Genomic DNA, 27,359 nt, shown 5'->3' with positions numbered 1-27,359 from the left:
GGCAATGTGCCATAGGAGGGCCGTGAGTGTGTAATCCTGCAGGATTAGTTGAGAGACAGACAAAGATGGGAAGGGAGAGGATAAAGGAGAGAGAGAGGGAGAGGGAGGCAGAGAGGGAGAGAGAGCAGCAGAGAGAGAGAGAGACAGAGAGGGAGAGAGGGTGGCAGAGAGGGAGAGAGATAGCAGAGAGAGGCAGAGAGAAAGAGATAGAGAGGAGAGAGAGAATGAGCGAGAATGAGAGAGAAGAAGGAGAGTGCAAGTCTCAGGGTTTTCATTGACAGCGTATACCGTATACCTTCCATGTTCATCCATTAGGATTAAAAACATCTGTGGATTAAAAAGGTTTGCAAATGCGGTGGATTCATTTATTTTTGACATTTGTTTCATCCCCTTGTTTTATCTGTAGCCTGGTCTGTTTATTTTGGAATTAGGTATTATTTAAATAGAAAATTCACAGAATCCATTAGCTTAGCTAAGATGGCTGGAATCGCTACAGGGTTTACTGAACTGAACAGCCACACTTAACATGCCATAGATCTTATACACGTGTAGCTGCCAGTTTATTACCCTGTAACAGAACCATATAATACCGTTAGTAGGCTATAAGTAGACTAGGTGTGCAATTATGCAGTAGCACTTCACTTCACTTTCCAGAAATGGTAAGTGCTACTACAGTAGGTTCAGTAATTATAATGCTCTGTGCCATTCCTGTGAAATGTGTTGCCAACAACAAGGGCAATGTGGTGAATTCCATGTCTAAATGTGGTGGAGTCCTTGTCGAATAGACAATAATAGAACTTTATTGAGTCCCAGGGGGCATTAAGATGGAATTACTTTTATACCACTTATGTATATGACTACTAGCCAAAACTCAGAGAAGGATGATGAAACTCTAGGAACTATTTGAGCTCTCTAAAACCCAATTGACTCCATACTCCTCTTATAAATATCAAGCACAGTCCAAATCTCACAGCAGACTTGTTATACTATTCACTATTCTCTATGTTTCATCTCCAGACATAGCATACAGTAGGTTTCTGGATTTTGCTGGTGAACAGAACATTGATATATTGAAAAAGTGATGTGAAACTGATAAGTGAAAATTCATTTCATGGTGAATTACAAGTCCCTCAAAGCATACATTCGTTCACAAACTCACTGACTCAAAAACGTATTTTCCATGTAGATTTATAACATGTTTATTTTGAAGCCACAATGTTCTCCTCCATCAGCAATGATAAGCTCACACAGAGTACAACGCATTTACGCAGAAGCCCAGTAACACAACATAACAACCCACATGAAAAAATAGTACAGTTTACTATAGAATACTACAGTACTTACTATAGAATTCTGTGGTAAACTGTAGAATACTATACTACACACTGTAGTATACCTCGAGCATGTGTAGTACTTACTATAGAATGGTGTAGTATACTGTAGAGTAAATGTATAGTAAATACTACAGTATACTACAGACCACAAAAACACCACAGCAAATACTATAGTATTGTTCACAAAAACACTAGTCTGCAAAACACTTTAATACTACAGTAATATCTGCAAAAACACTACAGTAATTACTATAGTATACATTCAAGTATTTGATTTGCATATACACTGCCCATTAACCCATATCCCAATGTGTGCCACCCATACGAAACCTACATGCCAAGTATAGACCATATAATGTGTTCCCTACAGTTTATAAAAAAAGAGCAGAAGCTCTGAATCCTACCTACATGTTATGGAAAATCTGCTCTTTGAGTATTTTGTCCAGTAGGTTTCCTCAAAGACAAAGCCCCCACTGCTATGTCAATGATATAACAAAAGCAGTATTGTAAATACTACTGTAATGTCTGCAAAAACACTACAGTAAATACTACAGTACTTTAGTCTGCAAAAACACTACAGTGAATACTAAACTGTTTTTAAATGTGGGAACATAGCACAGCCTTTGACATCTTCAAAATGAAATAATTTTTAACTGGTTTATTACGATTACTTAGCAGCTGTAAACAGTTCAAATGATTGTACAATCTCAGAGGCTGGGTGGACTCATCTTCAACCGATAAGCTGAGGTATGTATTTTTTATGTTACACATTTCTTGAACCAGACAATCACAACACCGCTATTGTGGCAATACTTCATGACAAATCACAGTCCTGTCAGTCTCATGACAACGACAGACAACCTATCATAACATTTGATGACATTTGATGACTTTGACAGATATGATACAGTACATCATATATTTATACAACAAACCCTTTAATACAACAAACCCTGTTCCTGTAGGTTTTTGCTCCAACCCTAATTTAGCACACCTTAATCTGATAATTAGCTGGTTGATAAGCCGAATCAGGCTATACATCTGGGGTTGGAACGAGAACCTACAGGAGGGTATCTCTCCAGGAACAAGTTTGAAGAGCCCTGGTCTAGATCCATAATTCCCTGTTTCCTAACAGTGTCGTTGTGTCGACTGACATAACTGTGATGTTATGTTACTATGTTAAGACACAGTGTAGCGTGGGAACTAGAAACCATGATGGAAGTGAAATATTAGGCTACCAGTTATTTTCCACATCATAAAGGTTTTCCAACATCATAAAGGTTTTCCAACATCGTAAAGGTTTTCCAAAAGAGTAAAACATGCATGAATACAGCTACTGTATTTATATGACATATAGATTCCTTAGCCTCCAAATTAAGTAGGCTGTAGTCATAAAGTAATATTTTCTTTGTTAACAAGGATCAGTAGTCAGAACAACTATTCCTGTTCTGCAGAAAGTTTACGATATTTTGGCACACAGAAAAGCAGCATAAAATTCTGGTGCAAGACACTCATCGTTAAAAATTAATATTCACAATCACTATTAAAATACAAACAAAACAACATAAAATAATATCCTTCACTGTATCTCATAAGTACACTGCTTAATTGTTGGTCGTTGTTTGGTTGTTTCTATTCCCTTTCATTCCCAGTCCTCTTGTCTGTTTAAGTGTGCAGCAGCAGGAGGCATCTCTCATCCCTGCATGGTCTCTTGTCATGTTTGAATCAGTCCCAAGGCAACTGAATAGGCACGTCACTGCGTTAGCCTCGGCTCTGAGTGCCCCTCCTTTTGACTGAGAGGTGTGGAGCACAACAAGTGTCCCCCTGCATCTATCCACCCTCCCACTCCCCTCTTTGACTGAGCATAGCCCAGCAAGATGCACAGGTACTCTATTGTCCACCGGTAAGGATGAATCCATGCATATCATGTGACATTCAATAAGATGTCCCTCTTAAGTGTGAGATGTCATTCTTAAATGTCACCAGTCAGTCATGACCCTAAAGAGCCATGAGGAAATTGATGTCCACTGGCTACTGCACGGCTGAATGAAGGTTGACTGCACCATTTCTTTGTGACATTAAGTGTGTCTCATAGGTCATATATAACCTGCGGAAGGAAAAAAAAGGAGAAAATGCGCCCCCTTAAACATCAGTTGAAGAACAATATGTCCTAATTATGTCTTTCAATACAAAAGAGGTACTGGAATGGAAGATTGTGTATTTGGTGCAAGCAAATGGAATGCAATGTTCGAGACAAGACAATCAAAGTGCAGTATGATACAAGATGATGCTCAAATCAAATCTTTCTTACATCTATAGTTAATGTTGTCTTTTCCAATCAGACTTTCCCCATAGAGAGATTGGCATATAATTGAACATAATCAAGAATTGTGTATAAAAAGAATTCCCTGTTAATCATCTTCCCTCTTCGCCACAATCAGTGTCTCTGTATGGATTAATCCACCATCCACTAAACACGGACACAATAATGAAACATATTCATGACATTCAGAAAGAGATGTTTAGACAGATTGTAAATACTTCTGCTAAGCAGAGATGTGCCTGCAGCGTAAAAAATATTGTGCTAGTTTAGTGACAGGTAGCCTAGCGGTTAAGACTAAAAGGTCCCTAGTTCGAATCCATGATGTGACAAAGTGAAAATTATTTCAATGTCCCCTTGAGCAAGGCTTTGCTCCTGTAAATTGCTCTTGATAAGAGTGTCTCCTAAATTATGTAAATGTTGCAACTATTTGCATCAGCTTTTTGAGTATTTCCAAGATGAGGTATTCGTATGTATAATATACTTAACATTTGGTGTTTCACAAGTCCAGCATCTAAAAAATGCCATAGATCCAACTTAATTTGATCAATTCCAAAACTGTTATCTGTTAGATCTAGTTAATATTTTTGATTAGTTACTTTCAGTGATTGTGTCTTATTGTGTTAACATTGATTTATGTTTTTGATTATCAGTCATTTTAACCCACTTTCGCAGGCATTGTTGAGCATAGTGCTCAATCCACTAGCAGTAGAATACGTGGTGGTAGAGCTGCAAGCAGTGTGGAATGTTGCATTTGCCTCGGTCATTAAGGGTGGTGCACATGACATTGTTGATGTTGGGAATATGTTGTGTCATCGGCTTTGATATCCGTGTACCATGATCCAGTACACCTCAAAGCACAACAAACTGCTTAATACTAATATAGAAATATAGTTTTCTTTCTTCAAACATGCATATAATATTGTGTAAAAGTGTCATGAAGTCAAAAAAATTGGAATTACCCACAATCCTTTAAAAACGGGGCCACATGGCAAGTTGTTGCAAGAATTTAGGGAATAGGGTGCCATTTGGGACGCAGCCTGTATCCTCTGTGCTCAGTGCAGGGTCTGGCTCCTCTGGCCGGTCCCAATGGGCAATGGCACGTACAGTTACAGTACATGTTAAAATTCAGTGTTTAAATCTGGGATATCTTCTCCAGGGACACATTATGTGGGTGTGAGGGTCTTCTCAGTGCAGCGTCTGCCTCAAGTTTCTATGGCAGGTACAGTATGTGTATTCTGGGATACCTTCCGCATTTCTTGAATGTCTATAGCACAGTATGGGTATTACAGTAAATGTAACAGTACATGTTTAAATGTCATGTTTAAATCTGATACCTACTCCAGGTTATCTGAATGTCTCTCTATGGCATGTACAGTATAGTATGTGTGTTACAGTATGTGTGATTAAAATCACATCTTTAAATCTGTCCACTACATGTCCCAATGGCACATACAGTATCTATGAAATGTTTAAATCTGTCCTCTACATGTCCCAATACAGTATGTTTGAAATGTTCAAATCTGGGATACCTTCTCCAGATCCTCCATGATCAGATCCTGCTCCTTCACGTCGCTCTCTGACGATCGCCCGCCGGATGTCCGCCCGACAACTTCCTCCCGACCCAGCCCCTTCCTGTTCACCAAAGCCAATTCTGACCCCCCTGAGCCGGGCCCGGTGGGCAGGTGCAGATTCGCTGGTAACACTGCATTGCCTTGGATACGATGCGAGTAGGTCTTCTGGCGCTCCATGACTGCGGAGCACAGCTGGAATTTAAATGCGGCCTGGAACCCCCGTCGGAAGTTCTCATTGAAGAAGCCGTAGATGATGGGGTTGACGGAGGAGTTGAAGAAGGCCAGCCAGTGGGCCAGCGGGTACACGTAGATGTTGATGATGCGGTGCTGGCTTGCCGTCAGGCTGGCGTAGTCGCTCAGCATCATCAGCGTCCACAGCGGGAGCCATGACAGGATGAAGAGAAGCGCCACTACCAACAGCATCTTGATCACCCTCTTCTTCTTCTTTGACTGACGGTGGTTGTCCAGGCTGGGTTTTGTCCCACCGCTGCTGCCACTACCACTGCACCCGCCAGAGGAGGGTACAGCCGTCTTAAAGAGGGTGAATCCGATGCGGGCGTACATGATGACAATGAGTGATAATGGGGCTAGATAGATGTTAGCGAATAGGACGGTGGTGTAGATCTTCCTCATCTCTTGATTGGGCCAGTTCTCACGGCACCAGTAGAAGGGGCGGGTGTTGTTGTAGCCGTCCCCCAGTAGGATAAGGACACGCTGCTCCTTGGTCACCTTGGAAATATAGTCACAATAAAAAAAACAGAAAGGGATGAAAATGTGTCTGATCTTTACGCTTTACATTGATGTTAAACTTGACATGTTGATGTGTCCCTCTCAAATCCATTGATTAACAAAACCTGACATGCATTAGACAGTGTACCTGGAGCATGACCCCTGAGGGACACATTATGGAGATAGCCAGCACCCAGATGATGATGATGATCAGTGTGGAGGTGGAGATTGTCAGCTTCTGCTTGAAGGGGTACACGATGCAGCGGAACCTGTTCAGACGGGAGGTGAGGGGGGAGGAGAGTATAAGAGCATTCTGTAAAATGTCTGTATTGTGAAATTGTCTGTTGTGCTGTGAAATTGCGTTGAAATTGTCTAAACACACACAAACACGCACAATTAATTTAATAAAATGATTTAATCAGTTGAAAGAAACCTCACCTATCCACAGCTATTGCCACCAGAGTAAAGACCGAAGCTGACACTGATATGCCTTGAACCATCCCACTCAGCTTACACACTAACCTCCCAAAAGGCCAGCCTGTCAAAAGAGACATATTTAGAATATACAAGAAAGGAGATATCTGGGACAAATAATGAGTCATGTGAAATAGATTCTGAGGTTGAATCTCTATTCACATAAAATGTTATTTGTCAGATACGCTGAATACAACAAGTGTAGCCTTTAACGTGAAATGCTTACTTACGGGCCCCTTTCCGAACAATGCAGTTAAAAATTAGAAAATTAACAAAGAAATAAAAAGAAAATAGAGACACAAAATAACACAATAAAATAACAATAACGAGGCAATATACAGATTACATACAAGGAGTAACGGTACCGAGTCAGTGTACTGAGGTACGTGGTAGTTGGGGTGATTGATTGAGGTAATATGTACATGTAGGTTTGGTTAGGTGATTGATTAATTGAAGTACTATGTACATGTAGGTTGTGGGTCGAAAAGCAGAACATCCGGGTAACCATTTAATTAACAATTCAGCAGTCTTATGGCTTTGGGGTAGAAGCTGTTCACAAGCCTTTTGGTCCCAGACTTGGTGTTCCGGTAACGCTCTGCGGTAGCAGACTGTGACTTGGGTGGCTGTAGTCTTTGACATTTTTTCCTCTGACACCGCCTGGTATAGAGGTACTGGATGGCAGGGAGCTGGGTCGTACGCATAACCCTCTGTAGCGCCTTGCGGTTGGATGCCGAGCAGTTGCCATACCAAGAGGTGATGTAGCCAGTTAAGATGCTCTTGATGGTGCAGCTGTAGAACCTTTTGAGGATCTGAGGGCCCATACCAAATCTTTTCAGCCTCCTGAGGGGGAAAAAGGTGTTGTCATGAATGGGGGGGTGCTTGGCCTTCCGTTTCCTGTAGTCCACGATAAGCTCCTTTATCTTGCTGACGTTGAGGGAGAGTTTGAGGGTCAGCGTAGAGTACCGTATTGTTGCCTAACCTCACCACCTGGGGGCGGCCCGCCAGAGGGTCCAGTATCCAATTGCAGAGGGAGGTGTTTAATCCCAGGGTCCTTAGTTTAGTGATGAGCTTAGAGGGCTCTGAGCTGTAGTCAATGAACAGCATTCTCACGTAGACATTAATTTTGTCCAGGTGGGAAAGGGAAGTGTGGAGTGCAATAGAGATTGTTTCATTTGTGAATTTGTTGGGGCTGTATGTGAATTGTGGGTCCAGCCTTTCAAAGCATTTTATGGCTGCAGATGTGAGCGCTACGGGGCAATAGTCAGTTAGACACGAGTACTTTGATAGTCTGCTTGAAACATGTGGGTATTACAGACTGGGTCAGGGAAAGGTTGAAAATGTCAGTGAAGAAACTTACTAGCTGGTCAGCACATGCTCTGAGTACGCGTCCTGCTAATCCGTCTGGCCCTGCGGCCTTGTGAATGTTAACCTATTTAAAGGTCTTACTCACATGGGCTATGGAGAGTGTGGTCACACAGTCGTCAGGAACAGCTGGTGCGCTCATGCATGATTCAGTGTTGATTGCCAGAAGCGAGCATAGAAGGCATTTAGCTCCTCTGGTAGGCTGGCGTCACTGGGCAGCTCGCGGCTGGGTTTCCCTTTGTAGTCCATGATAGTTTGCAAGCCCTGCCACATCTGACAAGTGTCAGAGTAGGATTAGATTTTAGTCCTGTATTGATGTTTTGCCTGTTTCATGGTTCATCGGAGGGCATAGTGGATATCTTATACGTGTCCAGATTTGTGTCCTGCTACTTGAAAGTGGAAGCTCTACCATTAGCTCAGTGTGGATGTTGCCCGCAATCCATGGCTTCTGGTTAGGATATGTACGTACAGTCACTGTGGGGACTATGTCGCCGATGCACTTATTAATTAAGTTGCTGACTGATATGGTAAACTCCTCAATGGCATTGGATGAATGCCGTAGCATGTTCCAATCTGTGCTAGCGAAACAGTCCTGTAGTTTAGCGTTCGCTTCATCGGACCACTTCCATTTTGAACGCATCCCTGGTACTTCCTGTTTGAGCTTTTGCTTGTAAGCAGGAATTAAGAGGATGGAGTATTGGTCAGATTTGCCAAATGGAGGGCAAGGGAGAGCTTTGTATGCATCTCTGTGTGTAGAAAAGAGATGACCTAGAGTTTTTTTTCACCTCTAATTGCACAGGAGACTTGCTGGTAGAACGGAGGTAAAACGGATTTCAGTTTCCCTGCATTAAAATCCCTGGCCACTTGGAGTGTCGTATTTGGGTGAGCATTTTCTTGTTTGCTTATGGCCTTTGTCGAAGACATATTTTATCAAATAATTTCTCTAATGATTATTACGTGATTAAACGAATCATGTAAATGTAATTAACTAGGATGTTGGGGCACCAAGGAAAATCTTCAGATTACAAAGTTATAATTTTACTAATATAACTCAATTAGTCTTCGAATTAATTAATTATTCTTTACCTCACGTTAGTCTCATTCCAAACGTCGTAAATTGTTGGTTATCTGCACGAACCCAGCCCTTACTATGAATCATCCATACACCAATTGTCTTAATCATTTATTTACTAACTAACTAAATAATCACACAAATGCACAAACAAACAAACAGTAGATATGGTTACAAGGAAATGATAGGGGAGGTTCCCTAGTGGGCTAAGCCGATATGACGGCTTGGTGGACAAAGGGAAGTGGGTGTGGACTGAGAAGGACGGGAAAGAAAAAAGAGTCACTACACAGTTGATAATTATATTAATTGAAATGCTAATCCTTTGCACATGAACGCTCACTCATTCGGGAATAATTGCAATCAATATATATTTACGCTCAGTGTGTCGTCGTGATCTCTGTTGGAATCGTTCGTCTTTCTGTTGGAAAGTTCATCCAAACGTCTCTCTGCTTCCCTGGAGTTTTTCGTGGTTAGAATAGATACTTCGGGTACCATTCAGAAATGTTCTTATAGAATAGATGTTTCGGTGGTTGTCAGTCTTCGCATCCCAGGTTAACAATTTCTAGCTGTAGACTAGTAATTAGTATCGAAGATTTGCTCTCATTCTGTCAGGATCGATAGTCTCAGAGTTCAACCATTTCCACACGTGTAGCCAATGCTCCACGTGGTATGGTTAGGAAGTCAACAACCATTACAACATTAGCTTATACAGAGATTTTTGTGGTCTAAACTCAACCTTTGCCCCCTCGGTGTCCGAGGTACGCATGGTCTGAAGAGGATTTCTTCAGGTGGGTTTTTTATTCGTAACAGTAGAAAAGGGCTGTCCCATGAGCCAGATCATGTCTGTGCTCATGGGGGCGGGCCAATGACTTAGTTAAACTTTAAAGGGAATACAATTCTCTCACATTAACGGTTTAAAATCACATTACATCATTTCACAAATAGTTTAATCTTTACTCATTCATTTTATACAATAATTAGACGCAAACCTCATAACGGAGGCTCCTGTATAAACAGAGTTATGGTAATGTGGCTGTATTGTCTTTCATGAGGTCACAAACATGAAACAAAACGGACCGGGTCGTAGCTGGCTTCTCCACCAACCGTTTGCACATTCTCCAAAACATGGATATTGTTCAGTTCTAAAGTTCTGTGATGTAGAAGGAGTTCCTTTGCTCTCTATGTGTCTCTTCCTGCATGGCCAGGAGGAGAGAGTCTCCTCCAGGAATTTACGACCTGAGATAACAAAACCTGGGTGTAGGAGGGAGAGAGGGGGAAGCCACTCGCTATACCCAAAGAGGGACACATCATGACACCTTATACAGCTCGTTCAGTGCGGCCTTAGTGGCAGCATATATTTGTGGTGGTAACAACAAAAGAATATTATGAAAAAGATCATAAGCATTAACAAAAATGTATAGGGACTGAGCAAGGGAATACTTGGAAAGACAAGCGATTGGAAACTGTGTAATAGACGTTGGGCAAACGTAGATAGCACTCTAAGCACTAAGTTCATGACTTTGTCACTTTAAGCAAGTGCTGTAGGTATAGAAGTAGCAATGGTTGACGCTCTTGGACTGATTTTATCCATTGGACCTATCAGCTGTCAGAATATGACCATTACAGTAAACACAAACATTCAAGAAAATAACCCCAATACCACAAACAACATGTTAGCAATACTATCACAGAGAAAGTGTGGAAAGTGTGTGACATGTTATAAAGTTGTTGGCATGCAGGATTGTTAGGGTTAGGGTTACTGTGGTTAGAGTTGAGCCAGAGGGTGGACATGAAGCTAGGGTTAGGGTTGTGGTCGAGGGTTAGGGTTGAGTCGGAGTGTGGACATGAAGCTAGGGTTAGATTTAGGGTTGTGGTTGAGGCTAGAAAGTTTGGAGTTGCGATTCTGCCCTTCAGTGTTTGTTTTTTTTAAACACTTCAGGAAAGGTGATACCTAGTCAGTTGAACAACTCAATGCATGATAGATTTTATATTTCAAAGACACATTTTATTTCATAGACACATTTTCAAAGACACATAAAACCATTGTTTTAAGTGTTTTATTAAGTACTAAGTATAAGCATGTCAGACTCCTCTGTTTTGGAGTCAGATCCAGAGATGGAGTGTCAAGCCATAAAATGTGAGACCTGTGATACAGTATGTTCACTGTAGTGAAAGCAAAATAATTTACTGACTTAAACAATTAAGAAGAGAATGGATGCTGTTTTTGATGGAACCAAGGGAATGATCCAGGGTTCTCCATGAGATTTGGTTTCTCTCCTGTAGCTACTGAGGATACTACCTTGCACCACTTTCTCGTTTTAACACATCAGGAGGTTGAAAAGATTTGGCACAGGCCCTCAAAATCGTCAACAAGTTCTTCAGCTGTACCATTGAGAGCATATTGACTGGCTGCATCACTGTTTGGTATGGCAATTACACTGACCTTGAACGCATGGTGCTACAGAGGGTGGTGCGTACGGCCCAGTACATCATTGGGGCCGAGCTCCCTACCATACAGGACCTCTATATCAGGTGGTGTGATAGGAAGGCCCAGAAAATTGATAAAGACTCCAGCCACCCAAGTCATAGAGTGTTCTCGCTCCTTCCGCACGGCAAGCGGTACCGTTGCCTCAAGTCTGAGACCATAGGCTCTTGAACATCTTCTATCCTCAAGCCTCTCAAGAAACTACACTGGACTTTGTGCAAACTAGAAACTGCATATCCTGAGGCGGCATTTATTTAATTAAGCAAATCTGAGGACAATGTGACAGAAGATTTATCCACACATTGCCTGCACTACTCGCTCATCAAGAATTCTAAACCATTGTTACTCCCCCTTCCAGGATGGCTACAAAGCCCTCCCCCGCCCTCCCTTCAGCAAATCAGATCACACCTCCATTCTGCTCCTCCCTTCCTATAGACAGAAACTTAAACAGGAAGTACACTTGGTAAGGACTGTTCAACGTTGGTCTGACCAATTGGAATCTATGTTTCAAGATTGTTTTCATCCCGCGGACTGGGATATGTTCTGGGTTACCACTGATAATTACATTGACGTATACACTGATTCTGTGACTGAGTTCATCAGGAAGTACATATAGGATGTTGTTCCCACTGGGACAATTAGAACTTATCCAAACCAAACACAGTGGATAGATGGCAGCATTTAAAGACGGCAAGGTGACTAGGAACATGGACGAGTACAAACAGCCCAGCTATGCCCTCCGTAAGGTAATCAAACAGGCAAAACGTCAATACAGAGACAACGGCTCAGACGCGAGACGTATGTGGCAAAGACTCCAGTAACAGGGAAAACCAGACACATCGCCTTGCTCCTGGATAAGCTAAACACCTTCTTCACCCACATCGAGGAAAACACAGTTTTGCTGATGAAGTCCATCATTGGTCACGAGAACTGTGAGCTCTCATTTTCCATGGCCAACATGAGTAAGACATTTAAGTGTGTTAACCCTCACAAGGCTGCCGGCCCAGACGGCATCCCTAGCCGAGTCCTATGGCCTCTCCCCTGAAGCCCTTCTCTCCCTGGCTCTCGCTCTGGTAACCCAGCGTCCATTCTTTTGCCATCGCGTGGGCCCCAGCCGACCATCTCATTGAGTAAGTCTCTGCTCTCTCTTTGCTTTTGCTCTGCTATTGAGGCTTGTGTTTCAGATGTGTTATAGACTGTGATTTCTAGTGCTAGCTGGTTTAAAGTAGACTAGTTGGGCTCTGTCTTTCTGCTTTGTTGACCGTGGTGGTTTCTGTGTGGATTTATCAGGCATTTTATTGGATCTGAATCGCTGTCATGCACCTGCCCAATGGTAGTGGTGTAAAATTCTTAACAAAAAATATTTTCACTTCCAAGTGGCGCAGCAGTCTAAGGCACTACATAGCAGTGCTTGAGGCGTTACTACAGACCCAGGTTCGATCCCAGGCTGTGTCACAACCGGCCGTGACCCGGGAGTCATATTGGGTGGCGCACAATTGGCCCAGCGTCGTCCGGGTTAGGGGAGGGTTTGGTCGGCTGGGGCTTTACTTGGCTCGTTGTTCTCTAGCATCTCCTTGTAGCGGGCCGGGCGTCAGTTGAATGGTGTTTACTCCGACACATTGGTGCAGCTGGCTTTCGGGTTAAGCGGGCAGGTGTTAAGAAGCGCGGTTTGGAGGGTCATGTTTTGGAGGACGCATGACTTGACCTTCGCCTCTCCTGAGTCCGTTGGGGAGTTGCAGCGATGAGACAAGATCGCAATTGGATATTACGAAATTGGGAAGAAAAGGGAGGTAAAATTATAATAATAAAAACATTTACCAATACTTTAAAGTACTACTAAAGTCGTTTTTTGGGGTATCTGTACTTTACTTTACAATTTATATTTTTGACTACTTTTACTTTTACTTCACTACATTCCTAAAGAAAATAATGTACTTTTTACTCCATATATTTTACCTGACACCCAAAAGTAATTGTTACATAATGAATGCTTAGCAAGACACAAAAATTGTCAAATTCACACACTTATCAAGAGAACATCCCTGGTCATCCCTACTGCCTCTGATCTTGCAGACTCAGTTAACACACTTGCTTTGTTTGTAAATGATGTCGGAGTGTTGGAGTGTGCCCCTGGCTATCCATACATTTTTTTTAAAGAACATGGTGCCTTCTGGTTTGCCTAATATAAGGAATTTGAAGTGATTTATACTTTTACTTTTGATACTTAAGTATATTTACAACCAAATACTTTTAGACTTTTACTCAAGAAGGATTAGACTGGGTGACTTTCACTTTTACTTTATTATTTTTTTATTAAGTTATCTTTACTTTTACTCAAGTATGACAATTGGGTACTTTTTCCACCACTGCCCAATGGCTCCTCTCTGTTCCTCCTGTTTGCACTCTGCCCTGGATTAGTATGGTTTCCTCTTCCCTGTTCTTTCCCAACCAAACTACTCCGCCTTGATCTTCACCGCCTGAATAATAACTATCGGCTCTCCTCTGATGTCCTTATGCCTTCCACTCATTGGGCATCCTATGTACAGTTGAAGTCGGAAGTTTACATACACCTAAGCCAAATACGTTTAAACTCGGTTTTTCACAATTCCTGACATTTAATCCTAGTAAAAATTCCCTGTCTTAGGTCAGTTAGGATCACCACTTTATTTTTAGAATGTAAAATGTCAAAATAATAGTAGAGAGAATGATTTATTTCAGCTTTTCTTTCTTTCATCACATTCCCGGTGGGTCAGAAGTTCACATACAATCAATAAGTATTTGGTAGCATTGCCTTTAAATTGTTTAACTTGGGTCAAACTTTTCGGGTAGCCTTCCACAAGCTTCCCACAATAAGTTGGGTGAATTTTGGCCCATTTCTCCTGACAGAGCTGGTGTAACTGAGTCAGGTTTGTAGGCCTCCTACAAACCTGTGGGCTTTTTGTGGGCTTTTTCAGTTCTGCCCACACATTTTCTATAGGATTGAGGTCAGGGCTTTGTGATGGCCACTCCAATACCTTGACTTTGTTGTCCTTAAGCCATTTTGCCACAACTTTGGAAGTATGCTTGGGGTCATTGTCCATTTGGAAGACCCATTTGCGACCAAGTTTTAACTTCCTGACTGATGTCTTGAGATGTTGCTTCAATATATCCACGGAATGTTTCTTTCTCATGATGCCATCTATTTTGTGAAGTGCACCAGTCCCTCCTGCAGCAAAGCACCCCCACAACATGCTTCAAGGTTGGGATGGTGTTCTTCGGCTTGCAAGCCTCCCCCATTTTCCTCCAAACATAACGATGGTCATTATGGCCAAACAGTTATATTTTTGTTTCATCAGACCAGAGTACATTTCTCAAAAAAATATGATCTTTGTCCCCATGTACAGTTGCAAACCGTAGTCTGGCTTTATTTATGGCGGTTTTGAAGCAGTGGCTTTTTCCTTGCTGAGCGGCCTTTCAGGTTATGTCGATATAGGACTCGTTTTACTGTGGATATAGCTACTTTTGGACCCGTTTCCTCCAGCATCTTCACAAGGTCCTTTGCTGTTCTTCTGGGATTGATTTGCACTTTTCGCACCAAAGTACGTTCATCTCTAGGAGACAGAACGCATCTCCTTCCTGAGCGGTATGACGGCTGCGTGGTCCCATGGTGTTTATACTTGCGTACTATTGTTTGTACAGATGAATGTGGTACCTTCAGGCGTTTGGAAATTGCTCCCAAGGATGAACCAGACTTGTGGAGGTCTACAATTTTTTTCTGAGGTCTTGGCTGATTTCTTTTGATTTTCCCATGATGTCAAGCAAAGAGGCACTGCGTTTGAAGGTGGGCCTTGAAATACATCCACAGGTACACCTCTAATTGACTCAAATGATGTCAATTAGCCAAACAGAAGCTTCTAAAGCCATGACATCATTTTCTGGAATTTTTCAAACTGTTTAAAGGCACAGTCAACTTAGTGTATGTAAACTTTAGAGCCACTGAAATTATGATACAGTGAATTATAAGTGAAATAATCTGTCTGTAAACATGGTTGGAAAAATTACTTGTGTCATGCACAAAGTAGATGTCCTAACCGACTTGCCAAAACTATAGTTTGTTAACAAGAAATTTGTGGAGTGGTTGAAAAACGAGTTTTAATTACTCTAACCTAAGTGTATGTAAACTTCCGACTTGTATTTCCTGAGCTTTCTTATCTCTTAGATATAGGACAAACATTTGAAAACCTTATTCCTTATGATACATTTTTTACTATCTTTTTTGTCATTTATGACTGTGTAACTCAATGTCCTAAAATTCTAAATTAAATAGCTAAATAATACATTATATGACCATCTTAAAGCAATGCCATATGTTAGCTTAGTGCAAGCAACTTATTATGTGACCTGTTAAGCAAATTTGTACTACTGAACTTATTTAGGCATGCCATAACAAAGGGATTGAATACTTATTGACTAAAGACAATTCAGCATTTCATTTTCTATGAATTTGTAAAAATGTATCTGATGATTTATGCATACGTACTTTGGATGGTGCCCTCATTGATCCTGTCCCCACTTGTAAATATATGGGTATCTGGATTGACTAAAAGCTATCTTGCATGTTGATAAGTTAGTTAAGAAATTAAGAATTAAACTAGGCTTCTTCTATAGCAGGGATAGGCAACTAGTTTCAGCCACGGGCCATCTTTGAACACAACTAATTGAACACAACTAATCCCAAAAACAGATTGTATTTGAAAATAACAATAATTTCTGACCTTGATTACGGTGAGACATTATCTATTTTTCTATTTGTGGGAATTCTTGGGAACAGATTTCCTAAATTAAACTCACTCTAGCTGAATTCCTGATGATTGTAGTCTTTTTTCTTGTATTTGGGTGTTTCTCCCATTCTTCTCAGTAGATCCTCTCAACCTCTGTCAGGTTGGATGGGGAGCATTGCTGTACAGCTATTTTCAGGTTGTGCTACAGAGTTGTTCAATAGGGTTCAAGTCCGGGCTCTGGCTGGGCTACTCAAGGACATTCAAAGACTTGTCCTGAAGCCATTCCTGCGTTGTGTTAGCTGTGTTCTTAGCGTCATTGCCCTGTTGGAAGGTAAACCTTTTCCCCAGTCTGAGGTCCTGAGCATTCTGGAGCAGGATTTCATCAAGGATCTCTCTGTACTTTGCTCCGTTCATCTTTCCCTCGATCCTGACTAGTCTCCCAGTCCCTGCCAATGAAAAACATCCCCATAGAATGATGCTGCCACCACCATGCTTCACCGTAGGGATGCTGCCAGGTTTCCTCCAGACGTGATACCTGGCATTCAGACTAAAGAGTTCAATCTTGGTTTCATTAGACCATAGAATCTTGTTTTTTCATGGTCTGAAAATCTTTAGGTGCCTTTTGGCAAACTCCAAGCGTGCTGTCATGTGCCTTTTACGGAGGAGTGGATTCTGTCATGCCACTCTACCATAAAGGCCTGATTGGTGGAGTGCTGCAGAAATGGTTGTCCTTCAGGAAAGGTTCTCCCATCTCCATCGAGAATCTCTGGAGCTCTGTCAGAGTGACCATCGGGTTCTTGGTCACCTCCCTGACCAAGGCCCTTTTCCCCCGATTGCTCAGTCTTGGTGGTTCCAAACTTCTTCCATTTAAGAATGGAGGCCACTGTGTTCTTGGGGACCTTCAATGCTGCAGAAATGTTTTGGTACCCTTCCGCAGATCTATCCCTTGACACAATCCTGTCTCTGAGCTCTACGGACAATTCATTAGATCTCATGGCTTGGTTTTTGCTCGGACATGCACTGTCAACTGTGGGACCTTATGTAGACAGGTTTGTGCATTTCAAAATGATGTCCAATCAATTTGATTTACCACAGGTGGACTCCTATCAAGTTGTAGATACATCTCAAGGATGATCAATGGAGGCAGGATACACCTGAGCTCAATTTAGAGTCTCAAAGCAAAGGGTCTGAATAATTATGTAAATAAGGTATTTCTGTTTTAATTTTTTTATAAACATTTCAAAAAACCTGTTTCGCTTTTTCATTATGGGTTATTGTTTGGGGGGAAATGATTTAATACATTTAAGAATAAGGCTGTAACGTAACAAAATGTGGAAAAAGTAAAGGGGTCTGAATACTTTCCGAATCCACTGCTGACCCTGGAGATACCTTTAAACTCCACTGGGTTAAATTAATTTGCCTTCAAAATGTTTGCCTCTCGTGGAATGATCGATCTCCAAAAGTCCTTAAATTTTATGGATTAGGTCCCTCTGGGGCAGAGCTCTCTAACCCGGTTCCTGGAGAGCTACCATCCTGTAGGTTTTCGCTCCAACCCTAATCTAACCTGATACTAATAATTAGCTAGTTGATAAGCTGAATCAAGTTGGTTACAACTGGGGTTAAAGTGAAATCCTACAGGAGGATAGCTCTCCAGGAACAGGGCTGGGAAGCCCTGCTCTAGGCAATTCAGGCGGATGCTTTTTTACTGTGTTTGTTTCATATCATTGTGTTTTGTTTTTCGTGTTTGCTTTCCAAATGAGGTGTATATATACACTGAACCAAAATATAAACGCAACATGTAACAATTTCAAAGATTTTACTGAGTTACAGTTTATATGAGGAAATCAGTCAATTTAAATACATTCTTTAGGCCCTAATCTATGGATTTCACATGACTGGAAATACAGATATGCATACAGAAATACAGATTCCTTAAAAGAAATGGGCCTCACAATGGGCCTGAGGATCTAGTGACGATATTTCTGTGCTTTCAAATTGCCATCCATAAAATGTAATTGTATTTGATGTCCGTAGCTTATGCCTGCCCATACCATAACCCCACCTCCACCATGGGGCACTGTTCACAACGTCAGCAATCCGCTCGCCCACATGATGCCATACACGTGTTTTACGGTTGGACGTACTGCCAAATTCTCTAAAACGATGTTGGAGGCGGCTTATGGTAGAGAAATGAACATTCAATTGTCTGGCAACAGCTCTGGTGGACAATCCTGCAGTCAGCATGTCAATTGCACACTCCATCAAAACTTGAGACATCAGTGGCATTGTGTTGTGTGACAAAACTGCACATTTTAAGGTGGACTTTCATTGTCCCCAGCTCAAGGTGCACCTGTGTAATAATCATGCTGTATAATCAGCTGCTTGATATGCCACAACTATCAGGTGGATGGATTATCTTGGCAATGGAGAAATGCTCACTAACAGGGAGTTAACTTCTTCTTAATAGGGGGCACCATTTCCACTTTGGGAAAAAATAGTGCCCAAATTAAACGGCCTCGTACTCTGTTCTAGATCATATGATATGCATATTATTATTACTATTGGATAAAAAACACTCTGAAGTTTCTAAAACTGTTTGAATTATATCTGTGAGTAAAACAGAACTCATTTGGCAGGCAAAGTTCCAAACAGGAAGTGAAAATTCTGAAATGGGTCTCTGTGACAGGCCCTGCCTATTCAATTGCCTTGTATTTATGGATATGTATGCACTTCATACGCCTTCCACTAGATGTCAACAGGCAGTAGAATGTTGAATGAGGTGTCTGGCCTGATGTGGGACCGAATGAGAGCTTTTGGAGTGACAGGTCAGCCATATTGGCAGTATTTTGCTGCGCACCTGGGAGCACCATATCATTTTCTGCAATGGGTTAGGTAGACACGAAGAAATGCTCCGTCTGGGACGTTATTGGATACATATGAGAAAAACGTCATAAAGATGGATTTTCAACTGAGTTTGACCAGTTTATTCGACTTTTATTATGACTTTTGGAATTTTTCGTTCCATGCGCCAAACGTTCATGAACATGTGCGCTCCACTATGCTAGCCAAAGTTGCTAATTCGACAGAAGAAATGGACATTCTAAAACAAAACAACGATTTATTGTGGAACTAGGACTCCTGGCACTGCATTCTGAGGAAAGTTCATCAAAGGTAAGAGAATATTTATGATGTTATTTCGTATTTTTGTTGAATATGTGGACTCCAACATGGCGGAGAATGGCTGAGCGCTGTCTCAGATTATTGTATGCTGTGCTTTTTAATAAAGTTATTTTTTTAAATCTAACACAGCGGTTGCATTAAGAACCAGTGTATCTTTAATTATTTGTCCAACATGTATTTTTCAGCAAAGTTTATGATGAATTTTTCTGTTAGATTACGTGACTCCAAAAATTCTCCGGAAATTTTGGTGCTATTTGTGATGATGGCTGCGTTGTAAAACCCAGATTTGTAGCTATAAATATGCACATTTTTGAACAAAACATAAATGTATTGTATAACATGATGTCATAAGACTGTCATCTGATGAAGTTGTTCAAAGGTTAGTGATTAATTTTATCTCTATTTGTGGGTTTTGTGAAAGCTATCTTTGCGGTGAAAAAATGGCATTGTGTGTTTGGCTATTGTGTTTTCGCTGTAAAACATTTTAAAAATCGGAAATGTTGGCTGGATTCACAAGATGTTTATCTTTCATTTGCTGTATTGGACTTGTGATTTCATGAAATTATATTATATGATATCCCTGTGGCGCTAGGCTAGGCTATGCTAGTGAGCTTTTCTGATGAGGATGATCCCAGATCCGGGAGGGGGGGTCCGTAGAAACAAATTTGTGCACATCATTTGAGAGAAACACGTTTTTCGAGCATTAACAACATTTCTGGGATCATTTATTTTACATGTTGCGTTTATATTTTTGTTCAGAGTAGATAATAATGATATACTATAATTGCGGTTAAACTAGGGTTGAGCAGGAGTGTGGACATGAAGCTAGGGTTAGGGTTAGGGTTGTGGTTGAGGCTAGTATTAGGGTTGAGCTAGAGCAGTCCTTCTCAAATAGTGGGGCGCGCCCCCCTCGGGGGGCTCCATGCGATGTGACCCCAGGGAACATGCTTTTTTTTGCTGCAGGGAATAGTTTTTTTTGTTGCACCGAACAAGAGCACACAGCACAGAGCAGGAGATATGAAGTGCAGATAACAAACCCTTAAGAGACACCATGGAAAAATATTTAACAGGGATGAAAAGAAAGGCGGAGAGAGACGGAGATAATGAGACAAACGTAAGTCTCCCGAAAGCTAAGACGAGGAAATATGACGACGCGTATGTAGCGCTTGGCTTCACTGTGACTACGGTGGGAGACGAGGAAAGACCGGTATGTTTACTGTGTCTAAAAATGTTGGCAGCGGACAGCATAAAGCCAAATAAATTAAGGCGTCACTTAAAGACATTACACCCCAATCACGCTGATAAGCCATTTGAGTTTTTTCAGCAAAAACGTGCCGAATATTGCCAACAATCGTCCCGCTTTGTGAATGCTACTTCAGTAAACCAGCGAGCACTGTTAGCATCATATAAAGTGGCGTACCAAATTGCTCAGTGCAAAAAAAAACACTCCATAGCAGAGGAGCTGATACTACCTGCAGCATTAGACATGGTCTCTGTCATGCTGGATGACGCAAGTGCTGCAAATATAAAACTATCACTTCCTCATTTTGATTTTAAAAAATCAGCAAAAATTTTTTTATTCATTTTTGTTTTATAGGTCAAAGTGTTTCATATATTGTGCTCCTGAGTTAATGTTGCTGATCAATTTGAATTTATTATTATTTATTGATTATATTTAATTTAATTTTTCAGTATCAAATGGTAAAAAAATGCTTACAGTTTAAATAAGGCTTGAATTATTTTTTACATTTCAGGCAAATCGATGCACTTTAAGTCTTTTCTGTTACAGACTAAAAAACAATGTTAATAAAGTTATTCTTTGTAAGTTGATCTATATCTTTCTTTTTTGTTTTCTTTAATGTTAATAAGGATACAATGTTATGCAGAGGTGTACTTATAACAATTTTATAGACAAATGATACTATTTACAGTCGCGGCGGAGAGTTGGGGGCCGCGAAATGGTTACTTCTTCCTAGGGGTGGCGTAACAGAAAATAATTGAGAAGCACTGAGCTAGAGTGTGGACATTAAGCTTGGGTTGGTGTTGTGATTGAGGCTAGGGTTAGGGTTAAGAGGACTTTGGCTACTAACCTGTTATGATGTTGTCCACCAGGGTAGTTGGCATGCAGAAGATGCCCACCAGTAGGTCACTGATGGCCAGGTTGAGTATAAAGAGGTTGGTGACCGTCCTCATGTTCTTGCTCCGCAAGACAATGAAACACACAACACCATTCCCCACCATGCACACCAGGAAAATGAGCAGGTAAGACACAATGAAGACTACCACCACCGAGGGCTTGTGGAGGTAGAGGTCCACGTATGTGATGTTCTGTTGGTAGAATGGGTATGGGGGGTGCTGGAGGTCCCTGGATGAGTTGAAGAAAGTGGTGTTCCAGTCTTCTGTTCTGTTGGAGCTGATGGAATCCAGAGTGTGCGTCATGGTGGAATCTGAGGACAGAGAGAGTGAGAGAGAGAGTGTGAGAGAGAGAGAGAGAGAGAGAGAGAGAGAGAGAGAGAGAGAGAGAGAGAGAGCGAGAGAGTGAGCGAGAGAGAGAGCGAGAGAGAGAGAGAGAGAGAGAGAGGAGAGGAGATATGGTAGTTTTAGTTTGTGGATTTCTTTCTTTGTGCTTTTCAGACAGTGAAATTATTTGTCACATTGGACACCTCTAGAATATATTGTAGTCATTCACAAAATAACAGTTCTGGTTGAGATGGTGTGTGTCACACCCTGACCATAGTAAGCTGTTTATTCTCTGTGTTGGTTGGAGCATGATAGTGACTTGGGAGGGTCATCTAGGTGAATTTGAATGTCTATGGTGGCCTGATATGGTTCCCAATCAGAAGCAGCTGTTTATCGTTGTCTCTGATTTGGGATCATATTTAGGTAGCCATTTCCCCATGGTTATTTGTGGGATCTTGTCTATGTTTAGTTGCCTGTCAGCACATATTGTGAAGCTTCACGTTTCGTTCGTTGATTTGGTTGTTTTTGTTGGTTGTTCATTTATTAAAAAGGAATATGTACGCCTACCACGCTGCACCTTGGTCTCATCAGAACGACGGTCGTGACAGTGCGCTTGCTTCCTTCTGTTTTTTTATTTCTTTTTAATTCTACTTTAAAAGCCATCTTTCTATGGTGGGGTGGAACCTTGAAGGCACTTTCCATTGACATACAGTGCACCTTATGTGAATAACCTTCTAATGTATGTACATTGTGTGTGTGTGTGTGTGTGTGTGTGTGTGTGTGTGTGTGTGTGTGTGTGTGTGTGTGTGTGTGTGTGTGTGTGTGTGTGTGTGTGTGTGTGTGTGTGTGTGTGTGTGTGTGTGTGTGTGTGTGTGTGTGTGTGTGTGTGTGTGTGTGTGTGTGTGTGTGTGTGCAACAGTGGATGGGCGGAGGTGTAACCTTTCCAGTCACATCAATAAGATTTCAATGACCATGACCGTGTGCTGAGACCTTGTTAGAAACATCCCCTTGACAAAGTCATCCAATCAAGAGAGCCCATACTTAGACAAGTTAGAGCCTTTACAATACCTAGGTAATAACAGGCAACACCACACTCACAGGAAGTGGATATTGATTGGTTATTACGTATAAAACACTACATAGTCTCCAGAAATCCATAAGAACCATTTTCTGCCTTGATGATTGTGTGATGATTCAGTCAACTATATGCCGTCTCTCACACACACACTCACTCCCTCACTCAAACACACACTCAAACACAGATGACAAAAGAATGAGCGAAGTGAAAAATGTCAAGGTATTTTTGCTAGTGATTATATTCTGCAGGTGTGCTAGTACCCTGCTGAGCACCATGGCATCAAAACGTTATTCATCAATCACATCAGCTCTGCCTCAAAAACGGTCAAAGTTTCTCCTCAACTGGAGAGAATAACTATTGACTTCAAGCTCCTTTCTCTCTGAAGTTTCTAACCTGCCAATGATTGATAAGTGGCCTAAGCTCCTTTGGGCTTTTGTTAATTAACTTTCACATGTGAAACATTGACAGAATTGACAAGTTTTTTTGAAGTCCAAAGTACTGTAAGCGAGGAATTTTAATTGGATGGAGAACAAATTCCACCAACCTGGGAAATTAACAGCTCATTTCCAGGGTCAGTGCACCTGCAACACCTCATAACTCAAACTACAGGTGAGAGATCTGCTGATAAAATTTACTCTAGTAATCATTCTGAATTTCAATCAGCATATTCTCCAGGGATGTCTCCTGGGCAGATCTGGGTCCAGATGTTCAATCCCAGTGCTAGGCACTTGTTTTTTGTTTTAAGCCTTTCCCAAACCTTAACCCTTAACTCAATCACTCGGAATTAATGCCTAAACTTAAGTTTAACCCTATCCCTAACCTTAACCCAGTGGTGTAATGGGGATATACGCAGGTATGCGTCATATACCCACTTATTTTTCAGTGGGCATTGCGTATGCTCACTTCTTAATCCTCACACAAAGTAGAGTAGTGGAAGTATATGTCATATCAATTAACAAGGCTGATAGAACAGATCAGAATGTTTAGCTTAACATGTTGATAAACTATTATTTCTTCACATTTTAGGCGCAGCAGTGTACACACGGCGGTAGGCCTACGCGTGAACGTTCCAAAATGCAATTGCAAATGTGCATGCGAGCGGTTTCATGGACAGAGATGGAAATATTCTTTAGAAATTTAGAAAGAGGGGGTGTTTAAAGATGCAACAACTATCATGGGTTGCTAATATGATTAGGATAATGCCTTTGGCTGCTAGACAATGAAAGAAAGTTTAAAGAAAACATTTAGAACAGGAGATTTTGGCTATGGGCTATTTTGAAGCAAGGCAAGACATGACTCATAATATCAAGTAAACCGTCCAGGTGTCAAACAATTAAGGAACAGGACAAATATAGCGACGCTAATGATAGACCTGACTGTTTTCTGGTAGATGGCAAGGCTTTCCCAAAAACGTCCCTTTTAAATGTTAACTAGCTACAAAGTAGCCTCTGCCTACCTGTCACAATATAATTTGCATCAATCCAGTGGCCATTTCTTTTGCAAACTCCTTCTCATGTTCAATAGAAACACTGCTAATCAAACAACAGTGCTAAGTGCCTGCACAATTGAATTAAAAGGCAATTAAATAAAAATATAGAGAATTCTTAGATTTTTTCAGAGACCTCAAAAGTGGTCTGCTGATGTTGTTCAAGCATTGTCATGGTATTATAGCATACAATTGTGTCGTATTTCTGTATAAAAAAAAAGTGTGACTTGGAGAGCAAAAACCTGAAAAAATTGGAGGAAATCGGAAATCTGAATTTCTGACTCAGTTTAAAGCCTACATTTTCTGTTTCAATATTAGGCCTACTATTAATCTACTTGCACATTACAGCTTGGGTTGGCCTGACTGTGAAAGACCAATTTGTGATTTTTATTTTAGGTCATTCAGATTGTGTCACTCTTTCTCGGGGGGCTGGGCCCCTGAGTGGCGAAGCGGTCTAAGGCGCTGCACCTCAGTGCAAGAGGCATCACTACAGTCCCTGGTTCGATTCCAGGCTGTATCACATTCGGCTGTGATTGGAAGTCCCAGAGGGCAGCGCAAAATTGGCCCAGCGTCGTCCGGGTTTGGCAGGAGTGTGTTCCTAACTGTGTTCTTAACTGACTTGCCTAGTTAAATAAAGGTTAAATAAATAAATTAAATAAAAATAATTCTCATAGAATGTTTCACACAGGGAGCCTTTAATTCGCTGGACGGGCCGTTTGGAAATGTTTGGCATAATTAGAGTATACTGACAGCTTGACTGACAGCTATGATATGGCACCACATGGTATAATTAAAACGTCCAGCCATGGCTTAATTTTGTGACAGCTAAGATATGGCACCACAATGTCCAGCCATGGCGTAATTATGTTGCTGCACGGGTTGGCGTTTTATTTGGAGATTAGGTTGTCTGTAAACCTCTTCAACCTCCAGTCAACAACTAGACAAAACCAAGACCAAGATATTAAGGTAAACAAGCAGGATGACTGAGCAGAAGTAAGTCATCCTCCCTCTGCACGTATACAGAATGTCCGATGTGAACAAATCAAGAGAGATTTCATTTCAGAACCTTGGACAGCGGGATAGCGGCGTTCCGAGGTTCCAACCTTCAGCACCACAGGTCAATGGATAACGACAGTTATGGAAATAATTCAAATTCTACTCATGTAGATGTTAATTCAATATGTAATGAAATGTTCATATTTAATTACATTCACATAAACTCAATTTCAGTTCCTGAACTAGCTAACTATAAACTAAATTGAATTGTGCCAATCTCTAGCATTAAATGATGTGGATGGGAGAAGGTACACTGCTATACCATCTGCCATTGTTCAGAAAGATCAGTCCTATACACTGTAGGCCAGCCCTCTGCTCACTGAGCTCCGTCAGTCAACTCTGCAAGAGTTGAGCAAATGACACGAATATTTTAATTTGCAGTTGCAATCAAGCACGGTCAATAATTAGGTTGATTATTGACCACGGGACGGGGCAATCTGTATGCATTTCAAATAAAATAAAGGCAAAGTCTTTTTCAATAGGCAGGCTAATGCATTGATGATTGATCATTATTTTCTAACATACTTCATGTAATTATTAAGCTATTACAATTTCTGCTCACATTCACTCCTAAAATATGCTTTTGTTGTATTAACCTAATGAAGATGTGGTATTATTATTCGATCAGCAAATCCTTAAAAAAAGAAAAACAAGAAAGATCTTACCTTGGGTAACTTGAAAAAGATGTCCAATGTATATTTCCTTCCAAAATGTGAATATGGAAGACTCAAAAGTCCAAAGAGATGTACGTGCGCCACTTGTTAATGAGAAAGCGTTGCTGTGAAGATGCTCCGTAGCCTACATCGCGACGACCGAGAGGACAGACACGGACAGAGTGCTGTTGCTCCACGCGCTGTGGCACAAATAGCTAAATCCACTAACAAGCGCAAGAAACATTGAATGGGGTGGGAGGAGGCGCGCAGAGCGGGTAAGTAAAGTGCGTGCCACCCAACGCCCCACTGTTTCTCGCGCAACAAGAGGTTGCCCAAAGAAGGAATTATAGAGGAGAGCAAAGGTGACGAGATCACACCAACTGCGTGGGTGGTGGTGGTGGTGCTGTAATTCAATTAAATGTCTCCAATTAAAATGCAATTGCCATATCTAGCACCATGCAAAAGCAAAAACAGTAAATATCGACTTTTAAGCATCTCACAGTATCTGTCTTCGAGTTCATGCTTATTGCTCTGTATTGATTTTAATCCATAAAAAATGTGATAAGGATTTATCCAGAGCTTTAAAAAGGGAGCTCTAGCCAAGCCTTGAGCTGGTGGAGGTTGAAGTGGAGGGAGTACAGTTCTTAGCATGTCTCTTGAGGAGGCTTAAAAGAGATTTATGTTTGGAAAAGTTTAATATGTTCAGAAGGAGTTGGGTAATTGGTTAACGGAAGTAGGACTGGAGGGAAAAAGAGGAGGTTGAAAAGACTGAGGGAGGCAGATGATGGTTTGAATCTGTTGAAGCTAGCAATAACAAGGGAGAAGGTATGTCGAGGAAGATTGTTGTCAAGTTCAGTGTGAGCCAGATGCCAGTTTGAGTTCTGGAGGTGAACTGGTAGTGGTAGAAGGTGTTGTGAGGAGCTTGGAGCCTGAGCTGTTGATGGACATGGTTATGATAAAGATGCGTTTGGTCCAGTAGGAGTGATATTTTTGAGAAAGTGGATCCTTGCCTTTTGGTGGATCTGTTTCAGGGTGGGTGTGAAAGGAGTTGAATCAGTGAAGGTAACCTGTAGTGGACTTGTGATTGTTTCTTCTGAGCAGAGGGAGTGGACGCTCCGTGTCATGCAACTTGGGTCAAGATCTGTTTCTTGCTTTGCTCTTAAGAACAGGGCACCTTTGAAAGGAGTAATTTCTGTGGAAATGTGGAGGTGGAGCCGTTGAAGAGCCCTGCTGTTTGGTGCGACACAGAGCCGGTGGTGAGTGTGGTGAAACGGAGGCGTCACATCAGTCCTTTTGAGTCAGTCTTTACCTGACAAGGTCTTGTTAGGATATCATT

At 41.4% G+C, this 27,359-nt stretch overlaps 1 protein-coding gene across 1 annotated transcript; it reads right to left on the bottom strand.

Moving 5' to 3' along the window:
- Positions 1-1,183: 1,183 nt before the first annotated feature.
- On the bottom strand, positions 1,184-26,262 carry LOC139544221 (neuropeptide FF receptor 2-like). Its single transcript, XM_071351094.1, has 6 exons — positions 26,036-26,262; positions 21,381-21,737; positions 6,396-6,495; positions 6,106-6,226; positions 5,187-5,957; positions 1,184-3,441 (listed from the first exon to the last, which is right to left on the bottom strand). The coding sequence occupies exons 2-6, from the start codon at positions 21,727-21,729 to the stop codon at positions 3,424-3,426; spliced, it is 1,359 nt and encodes a 452-aa protein (XP_071207195.1). The 5' UTR covers positions 21,730-21,737; positions 26,036-26,262; the 3' UTR covers positions 1,184-3,423.
- Positions 26,263-27,359: the final 1,097 nt, after the last annotated feature.

Source organism: Salvelinus alpinus, chromosome 18 (assembly GCF_045679555.1).
Source record: "Salvelinus alpinus chromosome 18, SLU_Salpinus.1, whole genome shotgun sequence".
Taxonomy (NCBI): domain Eukaryota; kingdom Metazoa; phylum Chordata; class Actinopteri; order Salmoniformes; family Salmonidae; genus Salvelinus; species Salvelinus alpinus.
Note: the sequence above shows the minus strand (reverse complement) of the source record. Positions and strands in the feature narration are given on the sequence as shown.